This window comes from Cherax quadricarinatus, unplaced genomic scaffold, assembly GCF_038502225.1.
Source record: "Cherax quadricarinatus isolate ZL_2023a unplaced genomic scaffold, ASM3850222v1 Contig3, whole genome shotgun sequence".
NCBI lineage: Eukaryota > Metazoa > Arthropoda > Malacostraca > Decapoda > Parastacidae > Cherax > Cherax quadricarinatus.
In genome coordinates, this window is record NW_027195029.1 from 1097501 (window position 1) to 1124933 (window position 27433).

General features: G+C 42.8%; 1 protein-coding gene across 2 annotated transcripts in view; it reads right to left on the bottom strand.

Moving 5' to 3' along the window:
• Window positions 1-27433, bottom strand: part of skd (mediator complex subunit skuld) — a 320744-nt gene that overhangs the window by 170429 nt on the left and 122882 nt on the right. For both annotated transcript variants that reach the window (XM_070079690.1, XM_070079689.1), the window contains exon 2: window positions 2172-2562. In XM_070079690.1, the coding sequence (XP_069935791.1) occupies window positions 2172-2562 (391 nt within the window). The remainder of the gene's footprint in view (window positions 1-2171; window positions 2563-27433) is intronic.

Below are 27433 nucleotides of genomic sequence, written 5' to 3' on the forward strand. Positions count from 1 at the left end.
TGAGCTTTCAGTTTTCCTGCTCCACTGTAACTTGTCATGATTGTGACCAGATCTACCTGGAGTTCATTACCTTTGTAAGTTATGATTGTGACCAGATCTACCTGGAGTTCATTACCTTTGTAAGTTGTCATGATTGTGACCAGATCTACCTGGAGATCATTACCTTTGTAATTTGTAATGATTGTGACCAGATCTACCTGGAGTTCATTACCTTTGTAAGTTGTCATGATTGTGACCAGATCTACCTGGAGATCATTACCTTTGTAATTTGTAATGATTGTGACCAGATCTACCTGGAGTTCATTACCTTTGTAAGTTGTCATGATTGTGACCAGATCTACCTGGAGATCATTACCTTTGTAAGTTGTCATGATTGTGACCAGATCTACCTGGAGATCATTACCTTTGTAATTTATGATTGTGACCAGATCTACCTGGAGATCATTACCTTTGTAAGTTGTCATGATTGTGACCAGATCTACCTGGATTTCATTACCTTTGTAAGTTGTCATGATTGTGACCAGATCTACCTGGATTTCATTACCTTTGTAATTTATGATTGTGACCAGATCTACCTGGAGTTCATTACCTTTGTAATTTATGATTGTGACCAGATCTACCTGGAGATCATTACCTTTGTAATTTATGATTGTGACCAGATCTACCTGGAGATCATTACCTTTGTAATTTATGATTGTGACCAGATCTACCTGGAGATCATTACCTTTGTAATTTATGATTGTGACCAGATCTACCTGGAGATCATTACCTTTGTAAGTTGTCATGACTGTGACCAGATCTACCTGGAGATCATTACCTTTGTAAGTTGTCATGACTGTGACCAGATCTACCTGGAGATCATTACCTTTGTAAGTTGTCATGATTGTGACCAGATCTACCTGGAGTTCATTACCTTTGTAAGTTGTCATGATTGTGACCAGATCTACCTGGAGATCATTACCTTTGTAAGTTGTCATGATTGTGACCAGATCTACCTGGAGTTCATTACCTTTGTAAGTTGTCATGATTGTGACCAGATCTACCTGGAGATCATTACCTTTGTAACTTGCTCAGTTATCAAAACTTTGGGTACAGTCCCTGGACCCATTATGTACCTCTTATCCTTTGACTACCGCCCACAGGATGGGTATGGGGTGACTACCGCCCACAGGGTGGGTATAGGGTACATAATAAACATATTAAATTAAAACTCCTACTCCGGGAGCCCGGCCATGGACCAGGCTCGTCTGGGCGAGTACACATGGGAAAGAGAAGCTTGTGACAATGTTTGGGTCCGACTTGAACTATTTACAAGTCAGGCTAACACACGAGAGTGAGGGAGCCAGTATATATAGGAGAGGAGGACAGGGACGGGACAGAGAGAGGAAGAAGTGAAGAAGCAGTGGTAATGCTGGTAGTGGTAGTAGTAGTAGTAGTAGTTGTTGTTGTGGTAGGGGTAATATCTTTAGTGCTATGGCAGTCTTTCTATTAGCTGCTGCAGTAGTAGTAGTAGTAGTAGTAGTAGTAGTAGTAGTAGTAGTAGTAGTAGTAGTAGTATAGTAGTAGTAGTAGTAGTAGTAGTATAGTAGTAGTAGTAGTATAGTAGTAGTAGTAGTAGTAGCAGCAGCAGTAGTAACACTAGCAGTGGTAGTAGTAGTAGCAGCACTAGCAGTAGTAATAGCACTAGCAGTAGTAATACTAGCAGCAGTAGCACTAGCAGTAGTAGTAGCACTAGTAGTAGTAGTAGTAGCAGCAGCAGCACTAGCAGCAGTAGTAGCACTAGCAGTAGTAGTAGCACTAGCAGTAGTAGTAGCACTAGCAGTAGTAGTAGCACTAGCAGTAGTAGTAGCACTAGCAGTAGTAGTAGCACTAGCAGTAGTAGTAGCACTAGCAGTAGTAGTAGCACTAGTAGTAGTAGCATTAGTGGTGGTGGTGGTAGTAGTAGTAGTAGTAGTAGTAGTAGTAGTAGTAGTAGTAGTAGTAGTAGTAGTAGTAGTAGTAGTAGTAGTGGCACGAAAAACAGAGTGAAGCGAGTGCCTTATTCTTCTAACTGGTTGAGTACTAAGCCCTTATTCTTCTAACTGGTTGTGTACTAAGCCCTTATTCTTTTAACTGGCTGAGTACCAAGACCTTATCCTTCTTCTAACTGGGTGAGTACAAAGAGTACATACCACTCTTGAGCAGCTCCGGTGCCAGCAGGTTGGAGAGGTCTGGCTCATCACCGTACCAAAACACCCAGAGTTCCTTAGGTGAGTGCTTGAGTGAGTGGCGCTGCTGCTGGTGGTGCTGCTGGTGGTGCTGGTGGTGGTGGTGGTGATGGTGGTAGTTGGACTGCTGGGGGGAGGGAGGTACATGGTCGTGCGGCGGACGCCACGTACGTCGCCACACGCACAGCACGTCAGCGGCCACCATGCGGGAGTACGACACCAGCACGGGGTCTTCCAGAGGGTCAGCTGGCACCCCCCCGCCGCCGCCGCCGCCCCCGCCGACGCCGCCACCGCCGCCACTTCCGCCAGGGTTGTCCCATACATATACCCGCCATTTTATCCCGCACAAGTCAGTCTGGAAAAGAAAATTAGCAATAAACACCCGACATTAACCTTTTTTTTTTGAGACGGTGGAGCAGAATAGGAGAACAAAGATGTATAACGCTGGAGAGGTAGGACAGAGGGAGGGGAAGGGGGCGTCCCTGGACTGGTAGGAGGGAGAGGGGTATTCAAGGAGGTTTTGCGTGCTGTGTCTTGAACATCCAGCACTTGAAGAGGCAATCAACAAGTGCGACTCCAGGTTGGGATGCCAGTAACAGTAGCGCTAACAGTAGTAATAAGTGGCACTAACAGTAGTAGTAGTAACGACAGTAGTGACATTAACAGTAGTATTAACAGTGGCATTAACAGTTGTAACAATAGCATAACAGGAGGAGTAACAGTAGCATCAGTATTAGTAGCAGCAGTGGCATTAACAGTAGTAACAGGAGCAGTAGTAGCATTTACAGCAGTAACAATAACGGCAGTAGTAATAATAACAGTGGCACTAACAGTAGTAGTAGTAGTAACATTTACAGTAGTATAACAACAGCAGTAGTAACAGTGGCACTAACAGTAGTAGTAGTAACAGTGGCACTAACAGTAGCAGCAGCAACATTTACAACAGTATAACAATAACAGCAGTAGTAACAGTGGCACTAATAGTAGTAGTAGCAGCAGTAGTAACAGTGGCACTAACAGCAGTAGCAGTAGTAGTAGTAACAGTGGCACTAACAGTGAGTGTTGCCAGGACGTAAGACAGAGTGTTGCCAGGACGTAAGACACAGTGAGTGTTGCCAGGACGTAAGACACTGCGAGTGTTGCCAGGACGTAAGACACAGCGAGTGTTGCCAGGACGTAAGACACAGCGAGTGTTGCCAGGACGTAAGACACAGTGAGTGTTGCCAGGACGTAAGACACTGCGAGTGTTGCCAGGACGTAAGACACAGCGAGTGTTGCCAGGACGTAAGACACAGCGAGTGTTGCCAGGACGTAAGACACAGCGAGTGTTGCCAGGACGTAAGACACAGCGAGTGTTGCCAGGACGTAAGATCCTCGCAACCATTCACCTTATCATCCAACATTCAGCAATCTTTATTGGAGTCGAAGTTTTCGACTCCAGGCTGAGGGACTAATTACCTTCAACTCTTGTCTCACCGTTCTTCTCTGTATTGGACTGAAGAAGCCACTGGCTGGCGAAATGTTTCCACAAAGTTGAACAAGTGTCTTATTCTTCAACGTGTGGGGTTTCAAAACCACTCACGGGTATCACAGACTTGTCTAGTGGTCACAGTTGCGGTTTTCGTCACACAGGGTGCTGTTTCCAGTCAAGAGGATCGAGCCCACAATGTCCCGCATAACGACATAACACAAGATTACTGCTAGACAAGTATCTTCACCGGGGGTGCGGTGAGCGCAATAAGAGAACACTATATCAACATCCGTGGCCCTAGATTATTCAACATCTTACCAGAAGATATAAACACTGCTGGAACAAGTGCAGAAGTCTTCAAGAGGAAACTGGACAAGTATCTTCACCAGGTGCCAGATCAACCAGGTTGTGATGGGTATTTGAAGCAGCGGGCCACCAGCAGCAACAGCCTGGTTGACCAGGCTAACACCAGACGATTCTGGTCTATAACCGGGCTCCGAGAGTAGTAATACTCTCGAAAATCAAAGGCATATCAAAGGTAAAGATCAACATCCCCATTAAACACAATTCGCACAATAACTCGTAAATATAACAACGATATTTTACACAATAACAACCACAATACACAGCAACAAGAATAATAAAAACTATTAATAAACACAAGAACTATTAAGAAAAGTGAACACCAGAATTGTGTAAGATTTATATACCAGTCATCTTAGGTGTTTACGATTTATATACCAGTCATCTTAGGTGTTTACCATTTATATACCAGTCATCTTAGGTGTTTACGATTTATATACCAGTCATCTTAGGTGTTTACCATTTATATACCAGTCATCTTGGGTGTTTACCATTTATATACCAGTCATCTTAGGTGTTTACCATTTATATACCAGTCATCTTGGGTGTTTACCATTTATATACCAGTCATCTTAGGTGTTTACGATTTATATACCAGTCATCTTAGGTGTTTACCATTTATATACCAGTCATCTTAGGTGTTTACCATTTATATACCAGTCATCTTAGGTGTTTACCATTTATATACCAGTCATCTTAGGTGTTTACCATTTATATACCAGTCATCTTGGGTGTTTACCATTTATATACCAGTCATCTTAGGTGTTTACCATTTATATACCAGTCATCTTGGGTGTTTACCATTTATATACCAGTCATCTTAGGTGTTTACGATTTATATACCAGTCATCTTAGGTGTTTACGATTTATATACCAGTCATCTTAGGTGTTTACGATTTATATACCAGTCATCTTAGGTGTTTACGATTTATATACCAGTCATCTTAGGTGTTTACGATTTATATACCAGTCATCTTGGGTGTTTACCATTTATATACCAGTCATCTTAGGTGTTTACCATTTATATACCAGTCATCTTGGGTGTTTACCATTTATATACCAGTCATCTTAGGTGTTTACCATTTATATACCAGTCATCTTGGGTGTTTACGAGACACCAGTAAACACATTTAACTGGCTTCTGTTTCATACAAGAATGATACAGCCATTTCTTTCTCTGCTAATTGTAACACCTGTTGAGTGATACCACAACAGTGAATGTACGTGTGTGTGTGTGTGTGTGTGTGTGTGTGTGTGTGTGTGTGTGTGTGTGTGTGTGTGTGTGTGTGTGTGTGTGTGTGTGTGTGTGTGTGGCGGGGAGGGGGCAGAAACATCCTCTCTGTTCATCCTAACTCACTAATGTGTCATACCAACAGTGAATGGATGCTTGTTGTGTGTGTGACGGGAAATATCCCGTCACCATAACTCACTACTGTGTCATACCAACAGTGAATGGATGCGTGTTGTGAGTGTGACGGGAAATATCCCGTCACCATAACTCACTACTGTGTCATACCAACAGTGAATGGATGCTTGTTGTGTGTGTGACGGGAAATATCCCGTCACCATAACTCACTACTGTGTCATACCAACAGTGAATGGATGCGTGTTGCGAGTGTGACGGGAAATATCCCGTCAACATAACTCACTACTGTGTCATACCAACAGTGAATGGATGCGTGTTGTGTGTGTGACGGGAAATATCCCGTCACCATAACTCACTACTGTGTCATACCAACAGTGAATGGATGCGTGTTGTGAGTGTGACGGGAAATATCCCGTCACCATAACTCACTACTGTGTCATACCAACAGTGAATGGATGCGTGTTGTGAGTGTGACGGGAAATATCCCGTCACCATAACTCACTACTGTGTCATACCAACAGTGAATGGATGCGTGTTGTGAGTGTGACGGGAAATATCCCGTCACCATAACTCACTACTGTGTCATACCAACAGTGAATGGATGCGTGTTGTGAGTGTGACGGGAAATATCCCGTCACCATAACTCACTACTGTGTCATACCAAAACACACTGGTATTTCCATCACCAGAAATAAACTTCCAAACTCTCTGACCGAAGCTTCTGCCACCTTACCAAACTACCAACTAAAAGCTTCCCATGTCACACTTATCTGGTCTAAGTTTTTAAGGCCACTTAAAAAAAAAAGTAAGAGGAGCACACATTTGCGTCCCAAAATAATCCAATATACTTGCGTCCCAAGATAACGTAGCACATATTTGCGTCCCAAAATAATCCAATATACTTGCGTCCCAAGATAACGTAGCACATATTTGCGTCCTAAGATGAGCGAGAGGTTATGGTGAAATATGCAAGATCCTCACCAGTGAAGACAAGATACCATATAAAGTTCTGAGAAAACTTACTACAATCAAACCTGCCTTGATAAAGTCCTACACAGGATGAACCATGCCTTGATAAAGTCCTACACAGGATGAAACATTACTTGATAAAGTCCTACACATAAAGGGAGAGAGGTTCTTCCAATATAAGGTCGACCTGCAAGGCATATTTAGTGTCCACTATTATCTACAGTATGCTAATCAGATCTAAGACTGGCACAGGTGATTTGATCTAAGACTACCAGGTGTCTGTACTTGTTGCACACCTCCACTCAGTCACCACTCCTCTGACACTCTTATTATGTATTACCATCACCGTCTCCCACCAAGGTAGGGGAACCCGTCATAGGGTACTTGCCTATAGGATCATTCGACGCCTGGGAAATGATAGGTAATCAAGTTTATCTCTTGACGTATAATTTTAGTCATTGTTATACCCTGGTACGTTAAGAGTTAAGAGACTGACCACCTCAAAACTTTAAGGGTGATGGACTGATTACATCGTCTTCAAGTATCTTCTGCTTCTATCAACTTTTCTGTACTTGATGAACATCAAAATGGTATACAATACCGACAGGTTATTAGGTAAGACACATATGCAACAGTTAGACAACTTTATTCCGAAACGTTTCGCCTACACAGTAGGCTTCTTCAGTCGAATACAGAAAATAGGCAGGAACAGTAGAGATGTGAAGACGATGTAATCAGTCCATCACCCTTGTAGTCGTAGAATTTGAGGTTGTCAGTCCCTCAGGCCGAGGGACTGACAACCTCAAATTCTTAAGCTGTAATCGTTTTAATGAGAATTTGTTTGTGATTCTGAAGGAGATACAATGACTAGAGTGAGAGAGTTATAACACTTGTACATGACGACTCTAAACACTGTATACCTGGTTAGGGATAACCCAGTGAAGGGGAGGGAGGGACGGATCCTTCAGTTTCCTGTATTAAGTCTTTCAGTTGCATGGTGACGAGTAGCAAGCACTAAGTATGCTTATTACCTGGTAACACCTGACTACACTCAAGGTTACCAACATCTTCCTCCTCTACCCCCATCACACTCACTCTCTCTCTCTCTCTCTCACACACACACACACACACACACACACACACACACACACACACACACACACACACACACACACACACACACACACTACCTTCAAACCTTCATTCTGCCAACTTGTTATTCAGAGAATGGTATCCACTCTCCATTTCCTAGGATCAAATATGATTACCTTCCATTTCAGCACGCACTATATGATCCTATACACTTACACCGAATATAAAAAAATTACACTCCATATAATGAACACCTCGTATTGTGAACGATAAACTGCAGTAACTACACTTTTATTTAACGAACTTAGGAAAATACAGGAAAATATACACTGACTCGTACAACAACCACCACCCATCAGCTGGTTGATCGTGTATACTGACTCGTACAACAACCACCACCCATCAGCTGGTTGATCGTGTACACTGACTCGTACAACAACCACCACCCATCAGCTGGTTGATCGTGTACACTGACTCGTACAACAACCACCACCCATCAGCTGGTTGATCGTGTACACTGACTCGTACAACAACCACCACCCATCAGCTGGTTGATCGTGTACACTGACTCATACAACAACCACCACCCATCAGCTGGTTGATCGTGTACACTGACTCGTACAACAACCACCACCCATCAGCTGGTTGATCGTGTACACTGACTCGTACAACAACCACCACCCATCAGCTGGTTGATCGTGTACACTGACTCGTACAACAACCACCACCCATCAGCTGGTTGATCGTGTACACTGACTCGTACAACAACCACCACCCATCAGCTGGTTGATCGTGTACACTGACTCGTACAACAACCACCACCCATCAGCTGGTTGATCGTGTACACTGACTCATACAACAACCACCACCCATCAGCTGGTTGATCGTGTACACTGACTCATGCAACAACCACCACCCATCAGCTGGTTGGTCGTGTACACTGACTCATACAACAACCACCACCCATCAGCTGGTTAATCGTGTACACTGACTCATACAACAACCACCACCCATCAGCTGGTTGATCGTGTACACTGACTCATACAATAACCACCACCCATCAGCTGGTTGATCGTGTACACTGACTCGTACAACAACCACCACCCATCAGCTGGTTGATCGTGTACACTGACTCATACAACAACCACCACCCATCAGCTGGATGATCGTGTACACTAACTCATACAACAACCACCACCCATCAGCTGGTTGATCGTGTACACTGACTCGTACAACAACCACCACCCATCAGCTGGTTGATCGTGTACACTGACTCGTACAACAACCACCACCCATCAGCTGGTTGATCGTGTACACTGACTCATACAACAACCACCACCCATCAGCTGGTAGTTACACAGTTCAGTTGCTAAATTAGACACATGTGCAACACTTGGGATTTTGATGACCCTCCTGGTCTCCAGCCATGTTACCGTGAAGGTTCTTAGATGGCTGAATGGTAACGAAGGAAACCGTGTAGGCTGGAGCTTTAAAAAGATATTGGGCAAATATACGAGTGGGAGGGGCTGGGTGTGATTGGTGTCGTGGGTACGGGAGTAAATTCTTGTGTAGCTGTGGATTTGATAAGGACCTGCCCTGTATGGGTCAGTAGGCCTTCTGCAGTGCTCCTCCATTATGTTATACGGAGGCGTTATTTTATTTTTATTTTATTAACACACTGGCCGATTCCCACCAAGGCAGGGTGGCCCGAAAAAGAAAAACTTTCACCATCATTCACTCCATCACTGTCTTGCCAGAAGGGTGCTTTACAGTACAGTTTTTAAACTGCAACATTAACACCCCTGTTAGGTAAGACACGTATGCAACAGTTAGACAACTTTATTCCGAAACGTTTCGCCTACACAGTAGGCTTCTTCAGTCGAATACATAAAGTAGGCAGGAACAGTAGAGATGTGAAGACGATGTAATCAGTCCATCACCCTTGAAGTCGTAGAATTTGAGGTTGTCAGTCCCTTGGCCTGGAGAAGTTCAGTTCCATAGACATGGCTTGATAAAGCTCCTGGAGAGCGAAACGTTGCCACAACAAATGTCACATTGTGAACATCAAAATGGTATACAATACCGACAGGTTGTTAGGTAAGACACATATGCAACAGTTAGACAACTTTATTCCGAAACGTTTCGCCTACACAGTAGGCTTCTTCAGTCGAATACAGAAAGTAGGCAGGAACAGTAGAGATGTGAAGACGATGTAATCAGTCCATCACCCTTAAAGTCGTAGAATTTGAGGTTGTCAGTCCCTCGGCCTGGAGAAGTTCAGTTCCATAGTCAGGAACTATCTGAAGATCAAGCGACAGTGCGGAGACTTAAATACTGTCGGAAGGAGAGGTGCAGAGTAGTAGTAGTAGTGAGAATGTAGCCACTGAAAGGTCAGGTCCCTCTCAGATCCAACAATTCTCACTTGAAAAGGTTGTCCAAGGTGTTTTCTGTATCAAGATGCCATGTGTTACATTCTCACTACTACTACTACTCTGCACCTCTCCTTCCGACAGTATTTAAGTCTCCGCACTGTCGCTTGATCTTCAGATAGTTCCTGACTATGGAACTGAACTTCTCCAGGCCGAGGGACTGACAACCTCAAATTCTACGACTTTAAGGGTGATGGACTGATTACATCGTCTTCTCTACTGTTCCTGCCTACTTTCTGTATTCGACTGAAGAAGCCTACTGTGTAGGCGAAACGTTTCGGAATAAAGTTGCCTAACTGTTGCCTATGTGTCTTACCTACCAACCAGAGATGTGAAGACGATGTAATCAGTCCATCACCCTTGAAGTCGTAGAATTTGAGGTTGTCAGTCCCTCGGCCTGGAGAAGTTCAGTTCCATAGACATGGCTTGATAAAGCTCCTGGAGAGCGAAACGTTGCCACAATAAATGTCACATTAGTTGCACTTGTGTCCTTTTACTTTACATTTTGTCGGTAATTCTACCAACTTTATCACAAGTGAATATGTGTATGGTCGTATGACAGGACGCAGTGAGGCTTGACAGGGAGCATGGATTGTAAAGGACCTGCCTGGTATGGGGCAACAGGCCTGCTGCAGTATTCCTCCTTAATGTTCAACCTGTCAGACACTGCAACACAAGGGTATCTTGGTACAGACCTACAATCAACTTTTACAACCTCTACTAGTGAGAACGGCTGGATTTGAGAGGGACCTGACCTCCCAACATCTGAGTTCTTACCTCTCCTAGTGACCTACGTCTCACCTGTTGGCGCTATAAATAGGCCCCATCCTGTCACTTCATCTCCATATTGTTTCATTCTATGGAACAATGCTCTCCAGACTGAGGGACTGACCACCTCAAAACTTTAAGGGTGATGGACTGATTACATCGTCTTCAAGTATCTTCTGCTTCTATCAACTTTTCTGTACTCGACTGAAGAAGCCTACTGTGTAGGCGAAACGTTTCAAAATAAAGATACCTAACTGTTGCATATGTGTCTTACCTAACAACATTCCTCCTTATAAGAACATAAGAACATAAGAACGAAGGAACACTGCAGAAGGCCTACTGGCCCATGCGAGGCAGGTCCAAGTCTCCTACCGGCTTAAGCCAATGCACCCAACCTAGTCAGGTCAGGTCACATTGACTTAAGGGAGGAACACGGCAACCGACCTGGTAGCACAAGCTATCAGGTCTAACTCACACCCACCCACATCCACTCATGTATTTATCCAACCTATTTTTAAAGCTACACAACGTTCTGGCCTCTATAACGGTACTTGGGAGTTTGTTCCACTCATCCACAACTCTATTACCAAACCAGTACTTTCCTATATCCTTCCTGAATCTGAATTTTTCCAACTTAAAACCATTGCTGCGAGTCCTGTCTAGGCTAGATATTTTCAGCACACTATTTACATCCCCTTTATTTATTCCTGTCTTCCATTTATACACCTCAATCATATCCCCCCTAATTCTACGTCTTTCTAGAGAGTGCAGTTTCAGGGCCCTTAGTCTATCCTCATAGGGAAGGTTTCTGATACATGGGATCAACTTTGTCATCCTCCTTTGTACATTTTCCAGAGAATTTATATCCATTCTGTAATACGGTGACCAAAACTGTGCAGCATAATCTAAATGAGGCCTAACCAAGGATGTATAGAGTTGAAGAACAACCTGAGGACTCCTATTATTTATGCTTCTTGATATGAAGCCAAGGATTCTATTAGCTTTATTGCGAACACTTATGCACTGTTGTCTTGGTTTCAGATTACTGCTAACCAGAACTCCTAAATCTTTTTCGCAATCCGTAATATTAAGATCTACATTATTTAGTTTATATGTGGCATGGTTATTGTCCTGTCCAACATTTAGAACTTTGCATTTGTCTATATTAAACTGCATCTGCCACTTCTCCGACCACTGCATCAGTCTATTCAAATCTTCCTGGAGTGCTCGAATGTCCTCGTCAGAATGAATTCGACGGCCTATTTTGGTGTCATCGGCAAACTTGCCGATGTCGCTCTTTATGCCCTCATCTATGTCGTTTATGTAGATTGTGAACAGCAGGGGGCCCAACACTGACCCCTGTGGAACACCGCTCGTGACACTTCCCCACTCTGATTTCTCCCCATTTATGCAAACTCTCTGCTGCCTATTTGTCAACCATGCCTCTATCCAGGAAAAAATTTCTCCTCCTATTCCATGTGCTTTAATTTTCCTCAATAGTCTCTGATGTGGGACCCTGTCAAAAGCCTTACTGAAGTCCATATACACAATATCATATTCATTACCATGATCTACCTCCTCAAATACCTTAGTGAAAAAAGTTAATAAATTCGTAAGGCAGGAACGCCCCTTTGTAAAACCATGCTGAGATTCGTTGATTAATTTATGCTTTTCAAGGTGGCTACGAACTGCCTCGGCAATTATTGATTCCATAAATTTTCCCACTATGGAGGTTAGGCTTATTGGTCTATAGTTCGAAGCTAAGGACCTGTCACCTGTTTTGAAAATAGGTATCACATTTGCCATTTTCCACTTATCTGGCACCATGCCAGTTTGTAGTGATATGTTGAAAAGATTGGCCAAAGGGGTGCTAAGCTCCTCTTTACATTCCTTTAGAACCCTTGCATACAGTTCATCAGGGCCTGGGGATTTGTTAGGTTTTAATTTATCTATTTGCCTAAGGACCATGTCACTTGTGACCCTAATAGTGCACAGTTTATTATCGTCCTGTTCTACATAATTTATCATTACTGGAATATCGCTGGTATCCTCCTGTGTAAAAACTGAGAGGAAGTATGTGTTAAAAATTCTACACATTTCCTTATCACTGTCAGTGAGCTGACCCGAGGAACTTTTGAGTGGGCCTATCTTGTCCCTGATCTTACTTCTGTATACCTGAAAGAATCCTTTTGGGTTAGTCTTCGATTCTCTTGCAACTTTAACCTCATAATCTCTTTTTGCTTTTCTAATTCCCTTTTTTATTTCTCTCTTTAACTGAATATATCGATTTCTCAATTGCCCCTCTCCTCTTTTGATTTGCCTATATATGCCTCTCTTTTGACCAATCAGATATTTTAATCTATTGTTCATCCATTTAGGATCATTTTTGTTTGATCTGATTTCCCTATTTGGAACATAATTTGACTGAGCAGCTAGAACTATGCCCTGGAAAGCATCATATCGGCAACCATCACCACCTACCTGACCCTTAGTCAGGTCATTCCAGTTCAGCCCACCTAAGTAATTTTTCAGTCCTATGAAATCAGCCAAGCGAAAGTCAGGGACGGAGACTTGATTGCCATTATTAGGGGAATTCCATGATATATTAAAACTGAGTGATTTGTGATCACTTTCCCCAAGCTCATCATTAACCTCAAGATTATTAATTAGTGTTTCCCTACTGGCAAGAACCAAGTCAAGGAGGTTATTTCCCCTAGTTGGCTCTGTCACAAACTGTTTTAAAAAACAATCCTGGATCGTATCAAGAAAGTCACCTGACTCTAAATTTCCTGTCAAATTGCTCCAGTCAATCTGTCTATATGTTCTTACTATCAATACAAATACTGTAATACAAGAATTAGTGTTAACAGAGATGACTTAGAAAAGCTAAGTCATTATTTTGTCTCGAAATTCTTTTAAATTTCGACTCTTACTACTCTGGGAGCCCGGCTGTGTGCCTGGTCCATGTTCTTCGTTTGTAGATGAATGGTTCAGAGAACCGACATGTTGATAAATTAGACACATGTGCAACTCTTGGTTATCTTTATTGAGGAAACGTTTCGCCACACAGTGGCTTCATCAGTCCATACAAAGGAGAATCTTGAAGAACAGGAGGTGAATGAGGTAATCAGTCCCTCAACCTTGAGTCGATGTGGTCAGTCCATCAATCTTGAATAGAATTACCTCATTCTCCTCCTGTTCTTCAAGATTCTCCTATGTATGGACTGATGAAGCCACTGTGTGGCGAAACGTTTCCTCAATAAAGATACCCAAGAGTTGCACATGTGTCTAATTTATCAACATGTTCTTCGTTATTTTGCGAACTGCACTCCATGTTTAAGTGATGGGAAATGTTTGTTGTGGAGCCCCGGGATGTTTACCCAGATCTCTCTTAGCAACAATCTACTCTGCACATCTTGCAACTTAAGGCACTTGTGCAACATCTGGTTATCTTTATTGTAGACGTTTCGCCATCCAGTGGCTTTATCAATACAGATTCTTTGGACATAATAAGAAAACTGAAGAACTATATACAAAAGATGAGGTAATCAGTCCCTCAGCCTTGGAGGTGGTGTTTGGAGCACCGTGGTCGTAGAGATTCTGAAGCAGAGGCAAGGTGACTGGCGCTTATATAGGCGTCAGTGAGTAGGGACGTGTATTGTATACCTGTCTTGCACAACATTTTGCAACGCTTGACTGTGTACCATGAATGAAGTCAAAATACTACGGCTGCATTAAGTAACCCACATACCGGCACTGTACACTACAATTATAGTCGCCCTCTCCTAGTAGGGCTAGAGTTACTCATGCTTGAGAATTACCACCTCTTAGGATAGTCGAAATGGGGCTGGATTTACTATTACTTGAGAAATACCAGCTCTCAGGATAGTAGTTGAAACAAGACTAGAGTTACTATTGCTTGAGAAATACCAGCTCTCAGGATAGTAGTTGAAACAAGACTAGAGTTACTATTACTCGAGAAATACCAGCTCTCAGGATAGTAGTGATGAATGGTTTGAAAAACCGACAAGTTGAAGATTTCCATATGCTGCATAAGTGTCTCAATCTTCAACTTGTCGGTTTTTCAAACCATTCATCACAACTGTCAGACACGGCAGCATCATGGGGTCTTGTTACAAAGAATTCTTCAACACTTGTTCAACCTTTGGACGAAGACCTACTTCGACTAGTGGATGGTACCACTATGACCCCGCCTCCATCTGCTTCACGTCACCTCACTACAGTATATAAGCCACGTCTACGGCCCTATGCTGTACATTCTACAAGATTGATGGACTGATCACATCGACTCCAGGTTGAGGGACTGATTACCTCATTCTCCTCCTCTCCTTACGCCTTCCTCTTTGTATTGGACTGATGAAGCCACTGTGTGGCGAAACGTTTCCTGAATAAAGATTTCCATATGCTGCATAAGTGTCTCAATCTTCATCTCAGGATAGTAGTTGAAACAAGACTAGAGTTACTATTGCTTGAGAAATACCAGCTCTCAGGATAGTAGTTGAAACAAGACTAGAGTTACTATTGCTTGAGAAATACCAGCTCTCAGGATAGTAGTTGAAACAAGACTAGAGTTACTATTGCTTGAGAAATACCAGCTCTCAGGATAGTAGTTGAAACAAGACTAGAGTTACTATTGCTTGAGAAATACCAGCTCTCAGGATAGTAGTTGAAACAAGACTAGAGTTACTATTGCTTGAGAAATACCAGCTCTCAGGATAGTAGTTGAAACAAGACTAGAGTTACTATTGCTTGAGAAATACCAGCTCTCAGGATAGTAGTTGAAACAAGACTAGAGTTACTATTGCTTGAGAAATACCAGCTCTCAGGATAGTAGTTGAAACAAGACTAGTTACTATTGCTTGAGAAATACCAGCTCTGAATATGACATCGCGGATGAACCCGCCTGACAGCTACTGGGAGGGCAGGATCGTGGGGGAGGGGAGGTTGAACACGTTGGCTGACATGTCCACTATTTCCTGCTAGCCTGCATACTTGTGCATCCTTGTCGTCAGAGGGGAGACGGAGGCAACGTGTTTAAATGTCTGAAGAGTGCCAGTGAGTGAGAATGATGCTGGCACTGTGCCCAGTAGCGACACCCTCACCTCTGACGTCATTACCTTACTCACCTGGCACTGGTGGGTATCTCAGCGACCCACACGTGGGCACGAGAGAGAGAGAGAGAGAGAGAGAGAGAGAGAGAGAGAGAGAGAGAGAGAGAGAGAGAGAGAGAGAGAGAGAGAGAGAGAGAGAGAGATTGAGATTTAAAGAATAAAGTTCTGTAAAACTTTTTTCAAGTTATGACAAAGAGATTGAGATTTAAAGAATAAAGTTCTGTAAAACTTTTTTCAAGTTATGACAAAGCTTTACCCAGAGTGAAACATGACTTGATAAAGCTCTACACCGAGTGAAACATAACTTGATAAAGCTCTACACTGAGTGAAACATAACTTGATAAAGCTCTGCACTGAGTGAAACATAACTTGATAAAGCTCTACACTGAGTGAAACATAACTTGATAAAGCTCTACACTGAGTCAAACATAACTTGATAAAGCTCTACACTGAGTGAAACATAACTTGATAAAGCTCTACACCGAGTGAAACATAACTTGATAAAGCTCTACACAGTGAAACATAACTTGATAAAGCTCTACACAGTGAAACATGACTTGATAAAGCTCTACACCGAGTGAAACAACTTGATAAAGCTCTACACAGTGAAACATGACTTGATAAAGCTCTACACCGAGTGAAACATAACTTGATAAAGCTCTACACAGTGAAACATAACTTGATAAAGCTCTACACAGTGAAACATAACTTGATAAAGCTCTACACAGTGAAACATAACTTGATAAAGCTCTACACAGTGAAACATAACTTGATAAAGCTCTACACTGAATGAAACATAACTTGATAAAGCTCTACACTGAGTGAAACATAACTTGATAAAGCTCTACAATGAGTGAAACATAACTTGATAAAGCTCTATACTGAGTGAAACATAACTTGATAAAGCTCTACACTGAGTGAAACATAACTTGATAAAGCTCTATACTGAGTGAAACATAACTTGATAAAGCTCTACACTGAGTGAAACATAACTTGATAAAGCTCTACACTGAGTGAAACATAACTTGATAAAGCTCTACACCGAGTGAAACATAACTTGATAAAGCTCTACACTGAGTGAAACATAACTTGATAAAGCTCTACACCGAGTGAAACATAACTTGATAAAGCTCCACACAGACTGGAACATAACTTGATAAAGCTCTACACTGAGTGAAACATAACTTGATAAAGCTCTACACTGAGTGAAACATAACTTGATAAAGCTCCACACAGACTGGAACATAACTTGATAAAGCTCTACAATGAGTGAAACATACCTTGATAAAGCTCTACACCGAGTGAAACATAACTTGATAAAGCTCTACACTGAGTGAAACATAACTTGATGAAGCTCTAAATGGAGCCAAAAGATGTGCCAATAAAAGCAAATTTCTCAACATGTTTTACACTCTCGTATCTACAACACAGTGTTGCGGCGGAAATATAAACACACATGCAGTATAATGTGATCGTTTATTGACAACGTTTCGCCCACACAGTGGGCTTTTTCAAGTCACAAACAGATCTTAATAATGTTGGTAGAATTACCGACAATATGTAAAGTAAAATGACACAAGTGCAACTAATGTGACATTTATTGTGGCAACGTTTCGCTCTCCAGGAGCTTTATCAAGCTCAACGCAGTTGAACCAGCGATTCAGTTTACACTAGAAGAAGAGTCCAATGACAAGCTACCTTTCCTCGACGTCCTCATTCACAAAGTAGACAACAACCTAAGATTTCAAGTTTATCGGAAACCCACCAATAAAAATGATCTCACACAAAAGCCATTAATGGCTTGATAAAGCTCCTGGAGAGCGAAACGTTGCCACAATAAATGTCACATTAGTTGCACTTGTGTCCTTTTACTTTACAAACAGATCTACCTGGAGTGGAAGGGACGCGAGTATTTATAGTCGCTAAAGTAGATCTGTTTGTGACTTGAAAAAGCCCACTGTGTGGGCGAAACGTTGTCAATAAAGGGTCACATTATACTGCATATGTGTTTATATTTCCATTGTGTCGGTATTTTATACCATTTATTTCCACAGTGTTGCGGCGCTGTTGCCGGCCCCTCCTGACCCACAACACTGTGTTGAAAGGTATACAATATCGAGAAGTCGATGTTTTAAGACAGCTGGGTATCCTTATTGTTGAAACGTTTCGCCTACACAGCAGGCTTCGTCAGTTTTGTAGATGAATGGTTCAGAGAACCGACATGTATTCTATTCAAGATTGATGGACTGACCACATCGACTCAAGGTTGAGGGATTGATTACCTCATTCTCCTCCTGTTCAAGATTCTCCTTTGTATGGACTGATGAAGCCAGTGTGTGGCGAAACGTTTCCTCAATAAAGATACCCAAGAGTTGCACATGTGTCTAATTTAACAACGTGTCGGTTCTTTGAACCATTCATATACACCATTAATGTAAACAAAGGAGGAACACTGCAAGAGACCAACTGCCCCATACTAGGCAAGTCCTTCTGAAGCCCAACCCCACTAGCAAATATCTACCCAACCCAACACGAATTAGATTTAAAAAAATACACAAGGCAGATAAATGTATATAGTGAATCTAATTAGAAATTTAAAGGATCTACCTGCCTGCCATCTTGCATGATGAGACAGAGAAGACCTGCCAGAGTGCAAAACATCTAACAGGCTTCCGTTTAACATGCATGATAGGAAGGCGAAAGGTTAACATAAACATGAGAATGGAGGAACACTATAGAAGGCCTACTGACCTTCTGCAGTGTTCATGAAGCCACGACGAACCAAAATATGAGACACTGCTTCCCCAGAGTCAAAGTTACTTATGAACTGTTACAACCACAGCAGTCGAACACTTAGATTCAGTGGATAATACCTTTAATTAATGGTAGGTAAGACACATAGGCAACAGATAGGTAACTATCTGTTGCCTATGTGTCTTACCTACCAACCTGTCGGTATTGTATACCATTTTGATGTTCACCTTTAATACTGCTCAAGTCCCTACTGTGTTTAAAATATTTACTACAGTTTTCTTCTGACAGAACCGGGAAGACACGTGTTTATATGATAGCAGGTGTTTTACATGTGAGTGATTGCAGGTTGTGTACGAATGGTATATAATACCGACAGTGATTGCAGGTGTTCTACATGTGTGAGATAGCAGGTGTTCTACATGTGTGAGACAGCAGGCGTTCTACATGTGTGAGACAGCAGGTGTTCTACATGTGTGAGATAGCAGGTGTTCTACATGTGTGAGATAGCAGGTGTTCTACATGTGTGAGATAGCAGGTGTTCTACATGTGAGTGAAAGCAGGTGTTCTACATGTGTGAGATAGCAGGTGTTCTACATGTGATAGCAGGTGTTCTACATGTGAGTGATAGCAGGTGTTCTACATGTGAGAGAGAGCAGGAGAGATAAGGATGTTGCTGTTCAGAGAACAGTAACAGCCTACTTGATCAGGTCCTGATCCACCGCCAGGCCTGGTCATGGACCGGGCCGCGGGGGTCATTCAACCCCCGCCCCCGGAACACCCTCCACGTAGAATCATCTGAACTGTGACGTCAGCACACGTCTGGCAAAACAGCCACTGACTGAATGACGGTGTATATGCCTCCTCTTTTTATTCTTTGGGTCACACTACCTCAGTGGGAGACGGCCAGTATGCTAAGATAATTTAGAACAGATGTTTGAGCTGTGGTCACAGCTGTTACAGCAGCAAGATATAACACTGAGACTACTCCTTGGAGTAGTTTCAGTTAGCCGAGACTGGAAGCTTAAGCTGTGGTCACAGTTCACAGCTTGAGTCAGCTGAGACTGAAAGCTTGATCTGTGTGTGGTCACAGTTGACAGCAGCAGTAACAGCAGGTCACAGTTGACAGCAGCAGTAACAGCAGATCACAGTTGACAGCAGCAGTAACAGCAGATCACAGTTGACAGCAGCAGTAACAGCAGGTCACAGTTAAGAGCAGCAGTAATAGCAGGTCACAGCACTAAGACCAGCACTAACATCAGTCAGAGTTGACTGCCTTTCACACCCCTCTAACACACCAAGTCTCACGAATTTTGTGTTCGCCCAGGTACCGTTCCTGCCAGGTGCTACTGAGCGAGGTGGGTGATGCGTGGGGGACGAAGGTGGGTGATGCGTGGGGGACGAAGGTGGGTGATGCGTGGGGGACGAAGGGGGGGTGATGGCGTAGGGAGGAAGGTGGGTGATGGCGTGGGGAGAACAAACGAAGGTGAGGAGGAGAGGGAGAAAGTGAAAGGGAGGGGGAGAGAGAAGGCGAAATGGAGGGAGAGAGAGATATATATATAGATAATGTAGTTAAGAGGGAGAAGAAATGGAAAAAGAACAGATGCATTTTAAGAAGAGATGCATAAAGAGGGAGAAAGAAAATGGAGAAGGGAGAAATAACAGAAACGATGGAGAGGAAGACGGCAAGGGAGAGAGGAAGGAAGGCTGAGAGGTAGTCGACCTACAGCCTTTGTAGTGGTGTTCCGGAGGTGGCCTCGTCTTGAGGGAAGGAAACCACACAGATGTAAGAGGGAGGGTTAAGGGAGAGGAGGGAGGGAAAGGGGAGTGTTGGACCTTTGTAGTGGTGTTCCTGGTCCTGAAGAAAGGAAAGTAGGGGCAAGATGCAAAAGATGGGAGGGATGAGGGAGAGAGGGAGATAAGGGAGGGGGAGTACAGGAAGGAGAGAGAACCATGCTGGTGGTGTTAGGAAGATCATCTTTCCTCAAACTACTATACACAAAAGGGTTATAACCTTAATTTTGAAAGGGGTGGAGTGGTAAGCCAGTGGAAGGCCTTGGTCAGATGACCAAAAGCTCCAGCTCCTGGATCATCATATGACTAAGACCCGTGTCAGAAAACACGTGTTTCCTGACAAACCTTACCCAACTTAATAACCTTACCTTACCTAACCTAACTTGTCCTGTTTCCTAACAAACCTTACCTAACCTAACATTACCCTACCTAACTTGTCCTGTTTCCTAACAAACCTAACCTAACCTTACCCTACCTAACTTAACCTAACCTTGCCTAACCTTACCTTACCCAACCTAACCTAACCTAACCTTACCCTACCTAACCTAACCTAACCTTACCCTACCTTACCCCACCTAACCTTACCTTACCCAACCTAACCTTACCTAACCTTACCTAACCTAACCTAACCTTACCCTACCTAACCTTACCCTACCTAACCTTACCCTACCTAACCTTACCCTACCTAACCTAACCTTACCTTACCCAACCTAACCTTACCCTACTTAACTTAATGCCCTAGAAGGCAGCACTTAATTCCCTAGAAGGCAGCAGGTTTCCCCACCCTGGTACTCTAATACTGTATGGTCGCACCAGAGGTGAGTTGGGGTTAGGTAAGATAAGGTTAGGTTAGGTTAGGTCAGGTCAGGCCAGGTCAGGTCAGGTCAGGTCAGGTTAGGTTAGGTCAGGTCAGGTCAGGTCAGGTCAGGTCAGGTTAGGTTAGGTCAGGTTAGGTTAGGTCAGGTTAGGTCAGGTCAGGTCAGGTTAGGTAGGGTAAGGTTAGGTTAGGCAAGATAAGGTTAAGTGCTGCCTTCTAGGGAATTTAGTGCTGCCATCTGAGTGAATTATTTCTGAGTTATATAATAATTAACTTGTACAAAATTGATAACAATCTGCAGTATATCTAATCAATATTTCTTTAACACGGCTTTATTAGGTTACAGATAAGTTTAACACGGCTTTATTAGGTTACAGATAAGTTTAACACGGCTTTATTAGGTTACAGATAAGTTTAACACGGCTTTATTAGGTTACAGATAAGTTTAACACGGCTTTATTAGGTTACAGATAAGTTCAACACGGCTTTATTAGGTTACAGATAAGTTTAACACGGCTTTATTAGGTTACAGATAAGTTTAACACGGCTTTATTAGGTTACAGATAAGTTTAACACGGCTTTATTAGGTTACAGATAAGTTTAACACGGCTTTATTAGGTTACAGATAAGTTCAACACGGCTTTATTAGGTTACAGATAAGTTTAACACGGCTTTATTAGGTTACAGATAAGTTTAACACGGCTTTATTAGGTTACAGATAAGTTCAACACGGCTTTATTAGGTTACAGATAAGTTTAACACGGCTTTATTAGGTTACAGATAAGTTTAACACGGCTTTATTAGGTTACAGATAAGTTCAACACGGCTTTATTAGGTTACAGATAAGTTTAACACGGCTTTATTAGGTTACAGATAAGTTTAACACGGCTTTATTAGGTTACAGATAAGTTCAACACGGCTTTATTAGGTTACAGATAAGTTTAACACGGCTTTATTAGGTTACAGATAAGTTTAACACGGCTTTATTAGGTTACAGATAAGTTTAACACGCTTTATTAGGTTACAGATAAGTTTAACACGGCTTTATTAGGTTACAGATAAGTTTAACACGGCTTTATTAGGTTACAGATAAGTTTAACACGGCTTTATGTTACTACCCCTCACAGCCCAGCCTGGCGTACCTGTCATAGGTAAGTCACAGTACGTCAGGCTGGGCTGTGAGGGGTAGTAACAAGACTGGTCACATACATCAGACTGTGAAGGGTAGTAACAAGACTGGTCACATACATCAGACTGTGAAGGGTAGTAACAACAAGACTGGTCACATACATCAGACTGTGAAGGGTAGTAACAAGACTGGTCACATACATCAGACTGTGAAGGGTAGTAACAAGACTGGTCACATACATCAGACTGTGAAGGGTAGTAACAAGACTGATCACATACATCAGACTGTGAAGGGTAGTAACAAGACTGGTCACATACATCAGACTGTGAAGGGTAGTAACAAGACTGGTCACATACATCAGACTGTGAAGGGTAGTAACAAGACTGGTCACATACATCAGACTGTGAAGGGTAGTAACAACAAGACTGATCACATACATCAGACTGTGAAGGGTAGTAACAAGAAGACTGGTCACATACATCAGGCTGTGAAGGGTAGTAACAACAAGACTGGTCACATACATCAGGCTGTGAAGGGTAGTAACAACAAGACTGGTCACATACATCAGACTGTGAAGGGTAGTAACAACAAGACTGGTCACATACATCAGGCTGTGAAGGGTAATAACAAGACTGGTCACATATATGAGACTGTGAAGGGTAGTAACAACAAGACTGGTCACATACATCAGACTGTGAAGGGTAGTAACAAGACTGGTCACATACATCAGACTGTGAAGGGTAGTAACAACAAGACTGGTCACATACATCAGGCTGTGAAGGGTAATAACAAGACTGGTCACATACATGAGACTGTGAAGGGTAGTAACAAGACTGGTCACATACATCAGGCTGTGAAGGGTAGTAACAAGACTGGTCACATACATGAGACTGTGAAGGGTAGTAACAAGACTGGTCACATACATCAGACTGTGAAGGGTAGTAACAACAAGACTGGTCACATACATCAGACTGTGAAGGGTAGTAACAACAAGACTGGTCACATACATCAGGCTGTGAAGGGTAGTAATAAGACTGGTCACATACATCAGACTGTGAAGGGTAGTAACAACAAGACTGGTCACATACATCAGACTGTGAAGGGTAGTAACAAGACTGGTCACATACATCAGACTGTGAAGGGTAGTAACAACAAGACTGGTCACATACATCAGACTGTGAAGGGTAGTAACAAGACTGGTCACATACATCAGACTGTGAAGGGTAGTAACAACAAGACTGGTCACATACATCAGGCTGTGAAGGGTAGTAACAAGACTGGTCACATACATCAGATTGTGAAGGGTAGTAACAACAAGACTGGTCACATACATCAGACTGTGAAGGGTAGTAACAAGACTGGTCACATACATCAGACTGTGAAGGGTAGTAACAACAAGACTGGTCACATACATCAGACTGTGAAGGGTAGTAACAACAAGACTGGTCACATACATCAGACTGTGAAGGGTAGTAACAACAAGACTGGTCACATACATCAGACTGTGAAGGGTAGTAACAACAAGACTGGTACATACATGGTCACATACATCAGACTGTGAAGGGTAGTAACAAGACTGGTCACATACATCAGACTGTGAAGGGTAGTAACAAGACTGGTCACATACATCAGACTGTGAAGGGTAGTAACAGGACTGGTCACATACATCAGACTGTGAAGGGTAGTAACAAGACTGGTTACATACTTCAGACTGTGAAGGGTAGTAACAACAAGACTGGTCACATACATCAGACTGTGAAGGGTAGTAACAACAAGACTGGTCACATACATCAGACTGTGAAGGGTAGTAACAACAAGACTGGTCACATACATCAGACTGTGAAGGGTAGTAACAACAAGACTGGTCACATACATCAGACTGTGAAGGGTAGTAACAACAAGACTGGTCACATACATCAGACTGTGAAGGGTAGTAACAACAAGACTGGTCACATACATCAGACTGTGAAGGGTAGTAACAAGACTGGTCACATACATCAGACTGTGAAGGGTAGTAACAAGACTGGTCACATACATCAGACTGTGAAGGGTAGTAACAAGACTGGTCACATACATTGATTAGACTGTGAAGGGTAATAACAAGACTGGTCACATACATTAGACTGTGAAGGGTAGTAACAGGACTGGTCACATACATCAGACTGTGAAGGGTAGTAACAAGACTGGTCACATACATCAGACTGTGAAGGGTAGTAACAGGACTGGTCACATACATCAGACTGTGAAGGGTAGTAACAAGACTGGTCACATACATCAGACTGTGAAGGGTAGTAACAAGACTGGTCACATACATCAGACTGTGAAGGGTAGTAACAGGACTGGTCACATACATCATGCCACAAGTATTTAAACACCACTTAAAACACCTGTGTATGTGTGTGTGTGTGTTTGGCAATACTATCATGTTAAACTAATGTTTTCTGTTATCAGGATAAACACAAGATAACATCATTAATCAGATGAGTCAGTTATCCCACTAGTAGTTCGTGACTCATACATGTTCCAGAGTTACTTCATCTTAGTACTGAAGGCTACTGTACCACCGCCAGTAACAACACTTCCATCTATATCTCCATACACTACCACCACCATAATACAAGCCTTGCAATATCTCAATATACCACCACCTTCATAATACAAGCCTTGCAACATCTCAATACACCACCACCTTCATAATACAAGCCTTGCAACATCTCAATACACCACCACCTTCATAATACAAGCCTTGCAACATCTCAATACACCACCTTCATAATACAAGCCTTGCAACATCTCAATATACCACCACCTTCATAATACAAGCCTTGCAACATCTCAATATACCACCACCTTCATAATACAAGCCTTGCAACATCTCAATATACCACCACCTTCATAATACAAGCCTTGCAACATCTCAATATACCACCACCTTCATAATACAAGCCTTGCAACATCTCAATATACCACCACCTTCATAATACAAGCCTTGCAACATCTCAATATACCACCACCACCATAATACAAGCCTTGCAACATCTCAATACACCACCACCTTCATAATACAAGCCTTGCAACATCTCAATACACCACCACCTTCATAATACAAGCCTTGCAACATCTCAATATACCACCACCTTCATAATACAAGCCTTGCAACATCTCAATATACCACCACCTTCATAATACAAGCCTTGCAACATCTCAATATACCACCACCTTCATAATACAAGCCTTGCAACATCTCAATATACCACCACCACCATAATACAAGCCTTGCAACATCTCAATACACCACCACCTTCATAATACAAGCCTTGCAACATCTCAATACACCACCACCTTCATAATACAAGCCTTGCAACATCTCAATATACCACCACCTTCATAATACAAGCCTTGCAACATCTCAATACACCACCTTCATAATACAAGCCTTGCAACATCTCAATACACCACCACCTTCATAATACAAGCCTTGCAACATCTCAATACACCACCACCTTCATAATACAAGCCTTGCAACATCTCAATATCCCACCACCTTCATAATACAAGCCTTGCAACATCTCAATATCCCACCACCTTCATAATACAAGCCTTGCAACATCTCAATACACCACCACCTTCATAATACAAGCCTTGCAACATCTCAATACACCACCACCTTCGCACTGCACGCTTTGCAATGTCTTAATATACTACCACCGTCACAATACAAGATTTACAGTAAATATCCTTCAACACAGAAATAATTGGAAGCAGCAGTTGTCAAGCAAGTGGCGAGTATCATAACATACCCAGACGTTACTGGCACTCTCACCATCATAACATACCCAGACGTTACTGGCACTCTCACCATCATAACATACCCAGACGTTACTGGCACTCTCACCATCATAACATACCCAGACGTTACTGGCACTCTCACCATCATAACATACCCAGACGTTACTGGCACTCTCACCATCATAACATACCCAGACGTTACTGGCACTCTCACCATCATAACATACCCAGACGTTACTGGCACTCTCACCATCATAACATACCCAGACGTTACTGGCACTCTCACCATCATAACATACCCAGACGTTACTGGCACTCTCACCATCATAACATACCCAGACGTTACTGGCACTCTCACCATCATAACATACCCAGACGTTACTGGCACTCTCACCATCATAACATACCCAGACGTTACTGGCACTCTCACCATCATAACATACCCAGACGTTACTGGCACTCTCACCATCATAACATCCCCAGACGTTACTGGCACTCTCACCATCATAACATACCCAGACGTTACTGGCACTCTCACCATTATAACATACCCAGACGTTACTGGCACTCTCACCATCATAACATACCCAGACGTTACTGGCACTCTCACCATCATAACATACCCAGACGTTACTGGCACTCTCACCATCATAACATCCCCAGACGTTACTGGCACTCTCACCATCATAACATAACCAGACGTTACTGGCACTCTCACCATCGTAACATACCCAGACGTTACTGGCACTCACCATCATAACATACCCAGACGTTACTGGCACTCTCACCATCATAACATAACCAGACGTTACTGGCACTTTCACCATCACAACATAACCAGACGTTACTGGCACTCTCACCATCGTAACATACCCAGACGTTACTGGCACTCTCACCATCATAACTTACCCAGACGTTACTGGCACTTTCACAACATAACCAGGCGTTACTGGCACTCTCACCAACGTAACATCCCCAGACGTTACTGGCACTCTCACCATCATAACATCCCCAGATGTTACTGGCACTCTCACCATCATAACATCCCCAGACGTTATTGGCACTCTCACCATCATAACATCCCCAGACGTTACTGGCACTCTCACCAGCATAACATCCTCAGACGTTATTGGCACTCTCACCATCATAACATCCTCAGACGTTACTGGCACTCTCACCATCATAACATCCCCAGACGTTACTGGCACTCTCACCATCATAACATCCCCAGACGTTACTGGCACTCTCACCAGCATAACATCCTCAGACGTTACTGGCACTCGCCAGCATAACATCCCCAGACGTTACTGGCACTCTCACCATCATAACATCCCCAGACGTTACTGGCACTCTCAC